The following is a 17,983-nucleotide window of genomic DNA, read 5'->3' on the forward strand; positions in this document are numbered from 1 at the left end:
AATTTTTTTTTTTTTTTTTAAGAATAACATGTTATAAAAATAAATTACAATTTCTAAAGAATAAAATTTATTATAGTGGGATAAGAGTCTGTGGTCCAGCTTATAAAAGCTGGACTATAGACTCTTAAAGAAATAATTCTTGAAGCATGTTTATCTCTTGCTAATTAATGAAATGTTCATATCTATATTCAGAAAACTGTTTTCTTCATTAATTTTTGCCTTTGTTCCAGAGGCCTCTTTACTAATTGTTACTTTGCCATCGTTCCAGTAACTGATCATATCATCTTTATGGCCAAGTAACATGCTAACAACCAGGGCCATCGCCAGATTAGATCATGCCCTGAGGCAAACAATTTAATATCACCCCTGATGGTTATAAGACAAAAATATAAGAAAATCTCCAATTGCTATTTTGTTTTTATTACAAGAAAAACATTAATGCAAAACGATTACATAATAATATTAATTAAATATTTGCTCTGGGGGGGGGGGGATACCGCACAATAAAACTTTATAATCTCTTCTAAATTATAAGCTATGTCCGCCTCTATCGATATAGTTGCTAGACGAACCAATCTTTCTTTGGTCGTTGCTGTTCGCAAATAATTTTTAATCAGCTTAAGCTTGGATTCCACACTTGCTACGCTAAAAGGAATTGTTAGCATAGTGACGGCAGCTACCGCAATATAGCTGAACAAGCGACCATATTAAGCCGGGCCGTGAGGCAGACTGCCTCTATGCTATACCCTGTCGACGGTACTGCTAACAACCTTCCAATCAATCTAAATAACTTAAACAGAGATGATTGAAATCCATTTGGATTAGTAAAATCAAAATTTTGTATAAAATCTGATTTTAGTAAAGGCTTATTGCATCATAAAAAAAAAAAGGAAATCGATCAAATGTGAAGCATAATGAAAGAAAGTACAAAGGAATTTAAAAAATATCAAAGCATAGTACATACCATCTATATCTGCTCTTTATTTCTGAACTAGCTGAGCCCTCCTGCTTTGCCAAGGTGAACTTATACCACCAGTGGTATAATCTAGTAAATACCCTGAAGTGAATTTACTAGATTATTTGGTACTGGTGCTTTAGTTATGGTGCAGAATTATGAGCATTATAATACTTCTTTCTAAACAACACTAGAAGTTTCATCATCCTCGACGAAAGTAATTAAATTCTCAGTACTCAAGAACATGCTACAAATAACTAACCTGTGTCCAAAACATTCACCTTTTAAATCTAAACCTGCATATCTAAGAGTTTGTCCCTTTGCTTTATTAATCATCATTGCAAAGCAAACTCTTTGAATGCAAATGGATAGTCTGAAAGAATTGAAGAGTATCCAAGGAATGAAGACAATTTCTCTGATACCAGGACTGCAAATATCACAGCTTCTATCATATTCGGTTTTCAATTTAATTTCATGACCAGGCAATCCAGGTGGCTTAAGCAAATTTAAAAATTCCATGGGAAAATGAACTGCATCATCTACACCCACGGGTGTACCTACTGATTTGTAAACACCAATAGATCCATTAACCCTATTAAGAATCAACTCGTTCATTATTAACAAGGTGTCATTTTGAGGTGCAAAGATCTCTCTCCCTGAACCAAGAAGGTGACTTTTCTGTTATGTTCTCAATAGATGGGTAGACACTATACAACAGTTAGTCTGCAGTTTGGAAAATTTTCCCAATATTTAGTTACGTTAATATAATTTTTCCATCTTTTGCTGTACTTCACAATTGCCAATTTTTAACACTTTTTTGAGAAGGAATGTGCATTAGAGTCTCCATGTAGGTAAACAAGCATTTTATTTTTGAGAGAAAACTTCCCATATCATGCCATAGTGATGATTTCTTAAGGCAGGCATTCACTTCATCTGCCTAGGGACACGAGGCAATATTTGTCGAAAAGAACCGGCAAATAAAAGTTATTCCACCCATTCTTCAAATTGTCTGATCTGATATCTCTGTATTCTGTCAACCACTTCAACGAATGTTTTATGGGACATTGTACATTCATCCCAACAACAATCAGAGAAACCTTTTTGTAATAATTTTGACAAATTATTTCGTTTTGATATATTGCACAAAGGTGTATCATTAGTCACATTTGTAAGTGGGACTATGAAAGTAGAATGAGCAGTTCGACCAACTTGCAATAGAATAGCTACTATACCTGAAGATGATCTGTTATTAGCTAAGTTAATTTTATTGGCTTCTCAACTTAGCTAATAACAGATTTAGTAAAAATGTTTTCCCACTACCACCTGGGGCATCCAAGAAATGGTAAGTTTCCCTAACTGATTTTCACAGCTTGTTAAAACATTGTGAAAAACTTCAGCTTGATCTGAAGTTAGTGATTGTTCATGCTGACTTAATAAACCCTGAAGTTCAATGAAATTGTATGAGGATTTTGGATTAAATTTGTATCTAGAGGCAAAAGTTTATTCATATCAGAAGACCGAAATATTTAACACTTTTCACTCATTGACTTAACAATTGATTCAAGTCTCATGCCTCATTATATATTGCTTCATTAAACTGAGCCTGAGAATGAGTAGAACATTCTTGGTGTAAGATATCTTCCAAAAAATAATTTTTATAAGTTAACCATGGCAATAGAGGTGCAGTCTTCAGCAAACCAACATTACAGTGAACAAAAGGCACAAAGATGGAGAGTTTGAAATGATTGCATCACCGAGACCAGTGAGAATCATCTTCTATCAAATTCAAAGACTTATATGCCATGTACTGTTCTTAGGTAGCTGAATGATTTTGGTCCATTCAGACACATCAAGAGCATTTGTAAATTAAAGCAATCAGCATTATTGGGATGTACACTATAAACACGACCTAGAACATCACTCTTTTACGCACCAGGATAACTGTCCACGTTGGCACCCTGTGTCCTTGTTGATGTTGAAAGTTTAGGTAGAGATGACCTGCTAATGCTTCTGCCTGGTATCTCCACTTGGGCCTGGCTCCCACTGAAGAGACCTCAATAAAGGTCGAAACTAATCTGGGTAGTGGCCCCTTCCCTTAATGCATAACATTAGACATATCCGCAAGGAGATGTGTTTTGCATTATAGGAGATACTGAGATAGGATTGTTGGTAGCTTGCTCCACCTTTGCAACGAGTTGCCCTGGTGTTGTACCACCCTACCCCCAGTCCTGAAGATACTTTCAGGCGCAAACTTTGTTTGCTCACACTTGGATAAAGGATTAAACTAATTTTATTATACTCTAACCAAGTGAAAAATAAACTTTCAACATCTTTCTCTAAATCCAGAGTAATTTATTAAAAAAGGGTGGCACACCATTTGGCAACTCCTATAGGTAGAGATGACCTGCTAATGCTTCTGCCTGATATCTCCACTTGGGTCTGGCTCCCACTGAAGAGACCTCAATAAAGGTTGAAACTAGTCTGGGTAGTGGCCCTTCCCTTAATGCATAACATTAGACATATCCGCAAGGAGATGTGTTTTGCATTATAGGAGATACTGAGATAGGAGTGTTGGTAGCTTGCTCCACCTTTGCAACGAGTTGCCCTGGTGTTGTACCAACTTACCCCAATCCTGAAGATACTTTCAGGCGCAAACTTTGTTTGCTCACACTTGGATAAAGGATTAAACTAATTTTATTATATCCTATGTCCTTCATTGATATTTGTTTTACTACTGGGTGTAGTATGAGGTACTTTGTTATAGGTCAGTGTTGGGGCAAAATTATCTTAGATGTATAGCTTAAAAAAGGCTATTAATGTTGTGTCCCATGATGACTACACTATGCTGAGTGCATTACTTTCTATGAAGTATACTCTTTGACCATTTTCAAGATGAACTACAGTTGGATGGTGCTCATTAATATCAAAAGATAAAATCCCCCAAATGGCTTCAGAGATACTGATGTATAGTCTGGTTTAGTATAGATCTACTTCACTATGTTCATTTTGCAAACAAAACATAGCTTGGTCTGAACCCTTGTTGATATACTTGCATACATATTTGATGGATTTCATGGAACTGAAAATTTCATCATTTATGTGTGCATTAAAGGTTGATGACAAAACCAGATTATAAGGCACTACATGGCAATTATCAATTTCAAAAGTTCCTTGGCTATTATGCATGGTAGCAATTCGGCCACCATCTGAAGGAGCATATCAAAGCTCCTTCAGATGGTGGAGGAGCACATCAATGATATCATGGATATCCATCCTCACCTGTATGAGTTTCATTGATACTTTTTATCAATGAATCTCATACAGGTGTAATCTCATAAATGATCTCTTCATACACTTTCCTGGCTTCATGCATGGCAAGTTTAGATGAACAGGTCTGCATGGACTGTGCACCATATGTTTTGTTATGATATCGAACAGTTCTTTGTCACATTGAGGAGAAGATATCTCGGTGCTTATAATGGAATCGATTTCATGACTAATGATTTTTATCTTTAAGCCAAATCAATATACGAACATGTGGGAATCACCTTTTTTGCCATTTTAAGGAATACATACAGAATTTCCATGCTTTAAAAATCTTGTGCTTTGTGATGGAATTCATCAGCTTGCCATGAAAAACTCTTATAATGATGTCCTGTCTATCATAATCTTATTACCAGGCAGCAAATTTTCCAAAATCTCTGGCCAATTACTGTTGCACATGAAAGTAATGAAAAGGTCAGTGCCACCATATGCTCTAACATAAACCATTGCATCCTGAGTCTTTTCGTGGAAATAATGGGGGCTTCCCACGAAAGAAGGCAATATTTGAATTTGGCCAATTTTCGATTTTTGAAGCATTTTCATCAGCACACAATGCATCGCAGAGATGTACACGATTTTCTACTGAAAGTTTACTTTGGTTTAATCGTATGTATGCAAAAAATGTTGAAATTTATTTTTTCACTTGGTTAGACTATAATAAATTTAGTTTAATCCTTTATCCAAGTGTGAGCAAACAAAGTTTGCACCTGAAAGTATCTTCAGGACTGGGGTCAGGTAGTACAACACCGGGAAAATCGTAGCAAAGGTGGACCAAACTAATATCACTCCTATCTCAGCATCTCCCATAATGCAAAACACATCTCCTTGAGGATATGTATAATGTTATGCATTAAGGGAAGGGCCACTACCCAGACTAGTTTCGGCCTTTATTGAGGTCTCTTCAGTGGGAGCCAGGCCAAGACTTGGAGATACCAGGTAGAAACAATAGCGAGGTCATCTTTACCTATTATCGTATGTATGTGAGAAGCTCAGACTCAATTTAAGTATACATGTCAACCCAGTATTGATTGATGAGTTAACTATATCTATGTAATGAGTTTAAATTTTCCATCCATACCATCATGCAATATGCGTAAAAATTCATTGCTGAAATGGTTTTTCTACTCGTAGGTTCTTCATTTCCTGGATTCATTTGGGGTAAATCAATGCAATATCCGTCCTCTCCTGTGCAAAATAAAAGTGAATATTGGAGTGCATCATAGGCTCTATGAGGTGTGGCTATTAAATAACGAGACTGGTTGCAAAAATGTGGTTTATTATTACAATCGTACATATACTATATACTGTTGCATATGAATTTTCCATTGTTGGAAGCAGTGCTGGAAGTCATCAGGTGTTATCTGCTTCAGTAGCGCTGCTGTTTTCTCCTTTACCTCATCCACTGACTGAAAATGGGTGCCCTTCAAGGCGGATTTCAACTTTGGAAAAAGGTAATAAGTCCAGAGAGTAAGGTGGATGGTCTAACACTGGGATCTTATCAGCCAGATACTGCTTTACAGACAGTGCACTGTTGGCTGGAGCATTGTCCTGATGGAGAATGCAAGTGTTGTTCTTTCACAGATCGGGTCTGTTCTTCCTCACTCGTTTTCTCAGCTTGGCCAGGACCTCAAGGTAATAATGTTGGTTAACTGTCTGACTCTCTGGTACCCATTCAACCATTACCATGCCATTGATATTAAAAAAAAATGATCAGAATTGCCTTCAGTTTTGACTAACTCATTCTTGCTTTTTTTCATTCTCGGTGATGTGGGAGTTTTCAAGTACATCAAGTGTCTCTTTTTTCTTGGATATTACTGGAAAATCCACGTCTCATCACATGTGATGATCTTCTGCAAGTCCAGCTCTGCTGTCAGCTGTTCCATGATGTCAGTGCAAATTTGTTTCTGGACGTCTTTCTGCTCCTGACACAAGTTTTTGGAAACCATTTTGCCGCAGACTTTGTTCATATTCAATTGCCTCATGAAAAATTTGTGGTACAGTCTCCTTATCAATGTGCACCATGTTTGCTATCATCCGATTGCTTAATCGGTGATCGTTGCAGACAATTTCATTAATTTTTGCAACATTTTATTCAGTTGCTGCCATGACACGGTGACCCAGTCGTTCGTCATCTTCAACGTTTTTTCGACTTTCAGAAAAGCGTTTGTGCCATTCAAACATTCATGCACATGACATTACATTATCACCATAAACCTCCTGCAACAGTTTCAAACACTCAGTTGGCGATTTCTTCAATTTCTGAAGAAATCTGTGATTAATGCACTGCTCAAGTTTAACATTAGACATTATTCTGGCAAAGCGACTTCACACGTTTCTTTTATAACTGCCTACAGACTAACGAGCAACAGCGAACAATGCTTATCTCAACTGCTTCTAGAATCTTCAAGGTCATTCACGATGCAAGCGCATCACTGCTACGAGTACACGATTCACAGCGCACCTTGTCTTGTTATTTAATAGCCACACCTTGTACATGCCTCAAATATCCAATTCAGTCTATTGTCACGACCATGTAAGATTATGTTGGAAATTTTGCCACTTTGTTATGCTATAAATTAAAGATGCCAAGAAATTATATTCTTGGTTTAAACCTTTATCCTAAATATAATTTCTTGGCACCTTTAATTTATAGTATAACCATGTGGGAAAACTTTCAATATCTATCTCTAATCCAGAGTATTTTAGTAATAAGATGTGACACACCTTTTGGCTACTCATACATGGAAATATGACTTTTGCATTACCTCAACTTTGGTATCACTTCTGAGTCTGGCTCCCAGTGATGAGACCTCAATAAAGGTTGAAACCAGTCTGGGTAGTGACCTTTCCCACAATGCATAGCATCATACGTGTCCATAAGGATATGTGTTTTGCATTATGGGATACTAAGGCAAGTGATGTGAAGACATTAGCTTTTATATATGAGTTGCCCAGTCCTAAAATTACTTCAAGTGCAAAATTTATTTGCTTACACTTGGATAAAGGATTAAACTAAGAATATAATAATTTATTGGAATCTTTAATTCATGTGAATTTTATTATTATTATTGTTATGATGATATTATTATTACGTGACACCACCACCAGGGAGTTCAAGGACTCATCACAGGAGGGCAATCTACTCTACATAATTTTTCTACTACAACAATACTGCCCATCATCACCAACAATAGTATTTTTTGTCTATAAATTGCATGTGTTCTGCAGGCTGTTTTGCCTGTACACAGAATGAAAAACCCGATTTTCCAGGAGGGGAAAAACCCTGCTTCCTCCATTTGAGATCAGCTAACTCAACTTTAACTGAAAAAAGCCCATATAAGGATTCCTCTTATCATGACGAGAATTGAACCCAAGTCTTTTCCAATCAAAGGGTGCAATGTTCTGATGTTCTTCCAATTATGCTACGGAGGCACTACAGCATATAGAATGAAGGGTTATATAATTGTACACACAAGTCACAAATGGTGAAAACTGCAATGCAACACAATAGTATACTTGAAAGGAGGATATCAGAATGCACAGTATAAAACAGTTCGAGTTCTGTCAGTTAAAAAAACTAGCAGCTGCAGATACAATGGGTACAGAAATCCACACTGAACACTTAAATAGAATGCAGGTTTCTGATCTAAGAAATTCCACTTCCATTACTGTTAATAACCCAAAAACCACAGAGAAATTTCTTTATTCAATTATTACTCCTCACACAACCTTTGTGTGCATTAGGAATATATTAAAAGGTGTTGAACACAAAAGCTATGCTTTTGTGTTCAACACCTTTTAATGGCTAAATGTTTTAATAGAATCTAACAAATAATAATAAGCACTGTATTCCGTATATCATACGCATTCTTTATTGCTGCTGTATAGCTGGTAAGACGAGTGAGGTGATGCAGCTTTGATTTCAATTGCACTAATTTAGACACTAGATCATCACTGCAACTAATTTCATATTTTTCTTTTTGTGGGATGAAAGACTTGATTTGTATGCTCATCTTCAACCTATGGATCATAGGTGGATGATGTTATATAAGTGATCTTAGGATTGAGGATATTTTGTTCAGGGCAGTGAAGACTGGATAAACAACCTCACCTACCTCCAAAGAATTTAGGTGTATGCTTTTTTTGTTGTTGTTTCTATGGCATATTACAAAGGGCAGAGCTGACAAAGAGAAATTCATATGAAAAAACATTTACAATACACAAAAAACATAAATCCAGCCTCTCATGAATTGAAGGAAAAACAGTTTTCAGCCTATGAGATTTTTGTAGGTCTAGAAATCCCACCCCACCAAAAAAATCCCATAGGCTGAATTCAATAGTTACATCTATAAATTTAATGATGCCACATACATGAACTGGCACCCAACTCTGCATCAAAAATCAAGGTCCCATCCTTAACCAGTTATAGTCCTACTTCATAAAAACCTTATAGTTTTTCAAGAGACATGCACGTTAGACATATAACGGCTTCACACATGCAAGAGAAAACTAAATATATTTTATTACTTCCATGTATTTTGCTCAATATGTCATGAGCTTTTTCAGGGAGAAGACAGAAAAACTGGTAATAACATTTAAATTCTGAATGTTGTATTCAGATTTTAAATGTTGTTACTAGTTTTTCTGTCTTCTCCCTGAAAGAAGTTCATGACATATTGGGTGAAATATATTGAAGTAATAAATCATATTTAAAGTGAATCAGTTATTCAAAAAAACATAGCATTAAACATTTTCATCTCATGTTTCGGTTATGACAGATGTCACATTTTAAAAATCAATAACAAAGCATATCTGATACATGCATAACAATGTTTAATACTGCACATTAATATTACATTATATTAATGCTCAGAACACATGCAATTTACAGACAAACAATACTAGTGGTAGTGGTGGGCAGTAGATGGCATTGATGTAGATGATGATGGTAGTAGAGGTTTGATGTAATTCTTGTAGAAAGGCTTATACCCTGGTTGAATATGATAACTAAATACTTAAGGAATTGACAGCGTATGCTAGAAATATAAATTAAATCAAATTTAATATATACTTTCCGATATTTTGGCATTGCCATCTTCATGGGAACTTAAGATAAAGACACGTGCACACAAGTACTACATAACAGCAAATGAGAAACGAAGCGAAGAAGCTACCATTTTCCTAAAGTCCTGATGGTGCCCCCCCTTCCTATTAGGTGTTCTTGGCATTTGGGCTGAAGTTCTTTTGATATGTTTCCCAAATTTGGGGCAGTCTCATGCATCCAAATTTGTTAAGGTTTGGCATGTTCCTAAGGGCTGAGGCTGATTCCATAAATAGTCTTTCATATCTGAACTTACTGCAGTGTATTACTGTGGCTTTCTTCCACCTTATTCTGTGGCGAGTATCCAGAACACGGTCTGCAAGCCCAGAGTGGCTGTACTAGTGAAATCGGATGTAGTCCTTGTGTTCTGCCTGTTTGGCCAAAGTAGAACAATTTACAGCTGCGAGGGACCGGGTATACATCAGGTAGGTCTAGGGGAAGTGGTTGGTCTTTAGTGGAGCGGATAAGGGATGCCAATTTTCTATATGGTCTGTAACAAGAGGTCAAATCATTTTTTTTAGGATTTTGTTGATTTTTTCCGAGGTGTCTCGGATGTAGGGAATGGTGATGGATTTAGAGTAATCTTTTCTGTGAAGGTGGGGAGGGGAGGTGAGTTGTAGATAACTGGTTTTAGTATTTTTTGGAATTTTTTTTTTTTTGGGGGGGGGGTGAGGTATTGACAAAGTGTTAAGGGTGTGATTTAGTTCAGTAGTTAGGGCTTGGTCATTTGAATGGATTAGTTTTGCCCTGTTGAATAGTGTCTTAATAACTCCATATTGTTGTGAGGGGGGGGGGGGTTGGTGAATGTATCTGCCTGTATGGATGGGTTTTCTATAAACTGAGAAAACCAAGGTTCCATCAGGTTGGCAGGTGACTAGTGTGTCTAGGAAGGGAAGGCTATTGTTTTTCTCTTTTTTCCAGGGTGAACTTGATTCTAGGGTGTTGGTTGTTCAAGTGTGTTAAGAAGGAGAGGAGTGTATCCAGGCCATGTGGCCAAATAGCGAACACATCATCAACGTAGCGAAGCCAGCCATATGATAGGTTTTTGTGGGGCAGAGTTTAAGGCTTTCTCTTCAAAAGTCGGCCAAGAGTGGGGAAAGTGGTAAACCCATTATGAACCCAAACGTAATGGCACATTTTCTTTATGTATTTTTGGGAGCCCATATATACAGAGGGGGGGGGTCTAGAGTTATATGGTTTTAGTCTGTTAGTAATCTCCACAGGCCAAGAAGTGACCTTCTTAAGAAGCCTATGGAGTGTTCTAATTTGTGAGTTGGTGGGTTTGTATTCAATGGGGAGGTAAGTAGCTCGATCTAATAGTAAAGCCTTAAGCTTACCCATATAACTCTAGATCCCCCCCATATATATGGTCTCCCAAAAATACATAAAGAAAATGTGCCATTACTTCCCATAGTGGATGTCACTGATTCCCCCACTTACAAACTAGCTAAATATTTAGCCAAAGCGCTCTCACACTATACTGGCAACACACCATCACACACAAAAAACTCAGCCCACTTCAAAGCCAATATAGAAAACCTTACACTCCAACATAATTACATAATGGTTAGTTTTGATGTCTCCTCCTTATTCACAAATGTCCCCCTCAAAGAAACCTTAGAGCTAATCCAAGCTAAATTTCCTCCCGATATCTTAGCCCTATTTCAGTTCACAATGAACTCAGGCTATTTCGTTTGGCAGGGAAAAATTCTACAAACAGATAGAGGGGATGGCCATGGGTTCACCACTTTCCCCACTCTTGGCCAACTTCTTTATGGAAACTTTTGAAGAGAAAAGCCTTAAACTCTGCCCCACAAAAACTTACCATATGGCTTCGCTACGTTGATGATGTGTTCGCTATTTGGCCACATGGCCCGGATATACTCTTCTCCTTCTTAACACACTTAAACAACCAACACCCTAGAATCAAGTTCACCCTGGAAAAAGAGAAAAACAATAGCCTCCCCTTCCTAGACACACTAGTCACCAGCCAACCTGATGGAACCTTGGTTTTCTCAGTTTATAGAAAACCCACCCATACAGGCAGATACATTCACCAACAATCCCCCCCCCCCTCCTCACAACAATATGGAGTTATTAAGACACCATTCAACAGGGCAAAACTAATCTGTTCAAATGAACAAGTCCTAACAACTGAACTAAATCACATCCTTAATACTTTCTCAGCCAATGGGTACCCCCCCCCAAAAAAAAAAATCCAAAAAATACTAAAACCAGTTATCCACAACCCACCTCCTCCCGTTCACAAAAAAGATTACTCTAAATCCATCACCATTCCCTACATCCGAGGCACCTCGGAAAAAATCAACAAAATTCTAAAAAAATGACTTGACCTCTTGTTACAGACCATATAAAAAATTGGCATCCCTTATCCACTCCACTAAAGATCAACCACTTCCCCTAGACCTACCTGGTGTATACCAGGTCCCTTGCAGCTGTAAATTGTCCTACTTTGGCCAAACAGGCAGAACAGCAAATATCAGCATCTCAGAACACAAGGACTACATCCGATTTCACCAGTACAGCCACTCTGGGCTTGCAGGCCATGCTCTGGATGCTCGCCACAGAATAAAGTGGAAGAAAACCCACAGTAATACACCGTACCAAGTTCAAATATGAAAGACTATTCATGGAATCAGCCTCAGCCCTTAGGAACATGACAAACCTTAACAAATTTGGATGCACGAGACTGCCCCAAATTTGGGAAACATATATCAAAAGAACTTCGGCCCAAAGGCCAAGAACACCTAATAGGGAGGGGCACCATCAGGACTTTAGGAAAATGGTAGCTTCCTCACTTCGTTTTTCATTTGTTGTTATGTAGTACTTGCATGCACGTGTCTTTATTTTAAGTTCCCAAGAAGATGGTAACGTGATGTTGCCGAAATATCTGAAGGTATATATTAAAGTTCATTTAATTTATATTTCTAGTGTACACTGTCAATTCCTTAAGTTTAGTTCTCAGGCTTGATGTAGTGGTGGAGACAGAATTGTAGTGTAGGTGACCTCCCTCGATGAGTCTTCAGAATCCTTGGAGGGGTCATGAAATATTAATAATGTTTAAAATTATTATAGGCTTCAAGCCTGTAATCATGTGTAATAGTTAACACCTTTTCATTTTAATATATTCTTTAAGAAGCCCACTACAGTGTGTGCATGTGTGAGGAACTAGTTTGAATGAATTTTTTCTTCTTCTTTTAAATGGTATATCAGTTATTAACAGTGGATAATAACCAGAGAAATCTGCAAATATGAATCTGACTTCTAGTTGCTCTACAATGATCACAGTGCCAAGATATGTTAACAGCAGCATGAATTGAACTAGAGACAGATGTGCACCAAGAACATATTCTTGGTGCACATGATTATCCTCTGATACCAGGAGTGATGTCTGAATATTAGCCTTAATAAACATTGTTGCCTATCAGCCATATCAGTCTGTGTTTACAGGTTTATCCATCTGTTAAGTTACTTCAATAAAATAATGCATCATGTAACAAGATACCATATTTAGGAATTAGGTCCAAGAACAGGAGTGATATACTATATAGTCTACCCATAGTTGAGAGAACTGTAGGTGGCACAATGCCAAGAAGAAAAAGAATCAATTTGTGTTGAAAGGGAGAAAGGAATCAACATACGAAATCACATGCTTTACATAAAATATTTTTAATTATTATACAATCATTACCATTTTAAAAACTAGAATGTTCATAAAAGAAAAGCTAATTTTCTGATATGTAATAATAAAAAAACTCATCCCACAAGATTGATTGATTTACCCTATTATCGGTATCGGGTCTCACAACTGTGGTCAAACTATACTTCACCTGCATGCATAGTCATTTGGATTCAATGAATGGTCCACAAACCAGAAATTAAAGTGAAACAGGTGGTATTCCCTATAAAACACTTTCAGCACCTTACAAAATCAGTGTCATGTCCTGATGAGCTGAGATTGTTCTGTGAATTAAACTGAATTTATTCATATTTAAAATAATAACAATAGCATATATTATAATTATTATTGTGACACCACCAAAGATTCATCCTAGGAGGGCACTCTACTCCACTCTGCTACACACATCATCTCCCCCTACTACTTAATTCTCCACTACACGCTGCTTTCTACTGCCCATCATCACCAACAACAGTGTTTGTCTGTAAATTGTGTGTGTGTGTGTTCTCATGACTAATTTGCTTGTACACAGGATGAAAAATCAGAGTTTCTGGGAATAAAAAACCCTGCTATCTCTATATGATGTCAGCTAACTCACCTTCAATTGAAAAGGTTTGTACATTAAGCTGGTCATAATGTATATTTTTAACTCCCACACCATATTAGCACTGCAGAAGGGCATATTAAATAAATCATGAGCCCTATGCTAGAGACGGGTCTGAGGCTTTCATTAATGGTAACTTAACTTGCCAGACAATGAAAATTACTACTATTGCCTTATAACTGCACCACAGAACTCCTATATCCTATTGATAGCCAAGTTGCAAATATCCTATCTACTTAACAGGAAGAATGCTAATATAATACAGGGTGTCCGAGGTAGAGATATCCAAAAATAACAGCTTATAATGCATGAACCACTCATTATATTTTCTCAAATTAAAGCTCAGTCAATAGGAAATCTCTCCAAGATTAGTTTTGTCACACTTTCAAGGTCACCAGCCCGCATGCACAAAAACGGCATTTCTTGGACATTGGATCAGAAGAGGAGACCAACTGCCTGCCGCCTAGATCTCTGGATAAGACTCCATTGGACTTTCTTTCTTTTTTCTTTTTTTTGCATGTGGCTTTATTAAAGACTATTTGTACCAGAAAAAAGTTCGATATTTGGACGATGTATCAGTTGTAGCAATTGCTCTAATAACGGCTCTGATTCCGAAAAACAATTAGCAGGAGCTTGAGTATTGTTTTGACATCCGTCAAGCTACAAAAGGTGCCTACATTGAATTTTACTAACCCTCATATAAACCTGGTGAGTTACTCAGTATATTAACAAACAATTATTTTAATAAACCTTATAGATGCTGAGATATATGTATGTATTTTTGGATACCTCTAGTCCAGATACCTGTATACTGCTGAGTGGGGAATATCCTACCCAGTCAGAAGTTAATACAATGTATTGCATTGCACCGGCCATTCCGGTTGGTCGTCAGTTCTTTCAGCCATCTCAGGAAATGTGAAACAAGGCAGTACCACAGTTCTTTATTAATCATGACAACATTTGTTGAAAGCTGTTTTTTCCCAACTTGGTTATATTATAAATTAAAGATACCTGAGGCAACTCGTGGCAAAGGTGGTATAACTTCTCATCACTTGCCTCAGGGACAAGTGATGAGAAGTTATACCACCTTTGCCACGAATTGCCCCAGTCCAGAAAGATACTTCAGGCGCAAACTTTGTTTGCTTACACTTGGACAATGGATTAAACCAAGTATATAATATCTTAGTATCTTTAATTTATGACAACATTTATCATTCACCAAAAGATCACTATAAACATTCCAAAATAAGCATAAGAAACGGTTTCAAATTAGGGGAAAACGGAGATCGAGCCAATCGCAACTCGGTACGATTGAGTTAACTTACTCACACCTCTGCAATTAAGAATACGTGTGAGTATACTAACTTCAAAAAAAAAAATTTATGTTGCTTACCAAATCCTCTTATTAGTTCAGTAAAAACACCTGGGTCACTCTCGATTAAACACCAATCGCCGGCACTTCCACCACCACCGGACATGTTTGCTTACTTTCTTCGATGCGTTATATGCCCTCTATATTGATGCTATGGTTGAAAATTAAAATTTGCTAAATTGGTTCTCAAAATTAGTTAATATAACTACTTAAATATAAAGATCTAATAAGCTTCATTTCGGCGATATAAACATTATTTAAATTAAGGGGATATTAAATCACACATTGTTTTAAAACCGAATAAGAAACTCAAAGATTGGAATCAGAGAGTTTCATGCCGAATATAGTAAACTATGAAGTATCGGCGACCACCAGCATGAGCTAATGCAAGTGACCCTAGTACGTGGTACAATACCGGAGAACTCGCAGCAAAGTTGGTAAAGGTCTGATCGCTATTCTTAGGTATTTTCCATAATGTAAAAACACATTTCCTAGGAAATGTATGCTGTTATTGCATTACGAAAAGATACTACGAAAAGAACTTATACTCGTATAACAGAGTATAAGTTCTTTTCGCTATACACTTTGATATTAATTTGGTCTAGCTACTCACTGATGAAGCCTCAAAAAAGGCTGAAACCGGTCTGGGTAGTGACCTCCCTCCATAATGTAATAACAGCATACATTTCCTAGGAAATGTGTTTTTACATTATGGAAAATACCTAAGAATAGCGATCAGAACTTTACCAACTTTGCTGCGAGTTCTCCGGTATTGTACTGCGTACCACGTACCGGTATTGTACCACGTACTTGCATTAGTTCACGCTAGTGGTCGCCGATACTTTATAGTTTACTATATTCGGCATGAAACTCTCTGATTCCAATCTTTGAGTTTCTTATCCGGTTTTAAAACAATGTGAGATTTAATATCCCCTTAATTTAAATAATTAGTTAATATAATTTTTTTTTTTTTAGATTATAACATTCGTATTCGAATTTCATTCGTTGTTCGTGTTCATATTCCTGTTGTCTCATTTTCTAACGTGTTTTTATCATTTCACACTTTATTTTGGATCTTCCCTTTCCGGATCATAATATATTTTCATTATTGTACTGATTTCAGCCTTATTTCAAGTTATGAACAAAAACCTTTCAAAGTAAGAACATTCTACGATCTGATTTTTTCCTAAAGATGTTCAGATTTATCGAAATACTAATATTTCTTTCAAAAAAAAATAAATTTAATAAGTAAAACTGAAAGTTTAAGTACATTTAGTAGCCTGTGACCAACCTCGGACGAATATACAAGAGTTTTTCCTACAGGAAACACGCTTGGTATAGCCCTGCGGAAATGGCTTTAAATCCACAGTACCAGGCTGGCCGAAGAAAGAGTGTTTAAAAGGTCCATTCTCCGACTAGAAGAACTTTTCCTAAGCTTTCTTAAGGCCATTCTCGGATTAGTAGATGAGTAGATGAGTTCCCGGATTAGTTTATTTTTGACACAGAGAAGTTAGGTTTTCCTCCCAGAAACAGATTTTTAACCTCACGACACAGAAAATCGATTGTATAACTCACAATATAATATTAATACGAGTGGTACAGTGTAGAACCACAGACGGCTACAAGTGTCTGACTGAAAGCGCATGCAATTTGCGTGCAATTAAATATAGGTAAAAGAAAAACTCAACAAAAAACGAAATCCAAAAAAAAAAAATAATAATAATAATAAAATAAATAAATTCATGAAAGCAAATCCATGTTAGTCATGGGCTATGATCTGTAAGAGCAAGGAGAGTATTTACTGTTATTTATGGGGTTTGGATGGAATAGTTTGGGTAGTGAATCAAATGGTGCAGATACTGGTTTGGTGTTTACGATCTCTAAAGGTAAGTCCATGGAGGTGTCACGTAATTATTATTATTATTTTATTTTTATTGTTCTATCAAATATATACATATGTATAATGAACATCTATTCAGTATATTATTTTACGAGGTTCAGCACTTTTGTGCTATATATAATGAGATTTCAATAGTAATGATGATAACATAAATTTTTTTGCTATTTTTTTAAATCACATTCACAGTAATAATTTACAATTATATTGTTCAGAGTTACATAAGTTATATAATATTACATGTTGTAGTTTACTTTTTTTTTGTTCAAAGTTTGAAAAGGTGTGATTATACAACAGTAGTAGTAGTCCAGCCACTAGTGACAAGATCAAGATCAAGATAAGATAAGGAATCGTGTCGTCGGTGTGTGTTGTTTTCAGAAGTAGATAAGTGACGTCATTTGTTATTTGTAAATAAGTGACGTTGTTGTTTTGAATGGAAAAGGGAGATATATTAGAGATAAGGAATCGTGTCGTGATTGGTGGGACACTTTAAACAAGATCAAGATAAGATAAGGAATCGTGACGTGGATGTTTGTTATTATAGAGTTTGGAATGTTTGGAATTTCGCTGGGGCCCTCGTCTGTCAGGGACATCACGTGGTTTGTTTGTTAGTTGTAAATAAGTGACGTTATTGTTTTGAATGGAAAGTAAGATATATTAGTGGATAAGGAATCGTGTCGTGATTGGTGGGACACTACTGACCAGATCAAGATCAAGATAAGATAAGGAATCGTGACGTGAATGTTTGTTCTTATTGATTTTGGAATGTTTGGAATTTCACTGGGCTCTCGTTTGTCGGGGACATCACGTGGTGTGTTTGGTGATATTTAGAGATAAGAATCGTGACGTTATGTGTTTGGAAATTCACAGTTTCGAGGTTTTCTGAATAATTTAATTATATGCTATGTCACTCAAACACAGTTTTTTTTTCTTCTTCTATAGATGGTTGTACTAATTTTTCCAATACAATTTGGGCTATTTCTTTACTGTTAAAGGGTGGGAATTCTTAGAGTAAGTCGTGATGGCGGCA

At 36.6% G+C, this 17,983-nt stretch overlaps 1 protein-coding gene across 1 annotated transcript in view; it reads right to left on the reverse strand.

The window, feature by feature from the left end:
• The window catches only part of Uch-L5 (ubiquitin carboxy-terminal hydrolase L5), a 176,831-nt gene extending 161,330 nt beyond the window's left edge, over positions 1-15,501 (reverse strand). Inside the window, exon 1 of the mRNA XM_090397231.1 lies at positions 15,078-15,501. Within this exon, the coding sequence (XP_090253357.1) occupies positions 15,078-15,162 (85 nt within the window). The 5' untranslated portion in view covers positions 15,163-15,501. The remainder of the gene's footprint in view (positions 1-15,077) is intronic.
• Between the last annotated feature and the right edge of the window lie 2,482 nt (positions 15,502-17,983).

This window comes from Typopeltis vanoorti, chromosome 8, assembly GCF_054136105.1.
Source record: "Typopeltis vanoorti isolate ZY-2024b chromosome 8, IOZ_Tvanoo_1.0, whole genome shotgun sequence".
Taxonomy (NCBI): domain Eukaryota; kingdom Metazoa; phylum Arthropoda; class Arachnida; order Uropygi; family Thelyphonidae; genus Typopeltis; species Typopeltis vanoorti.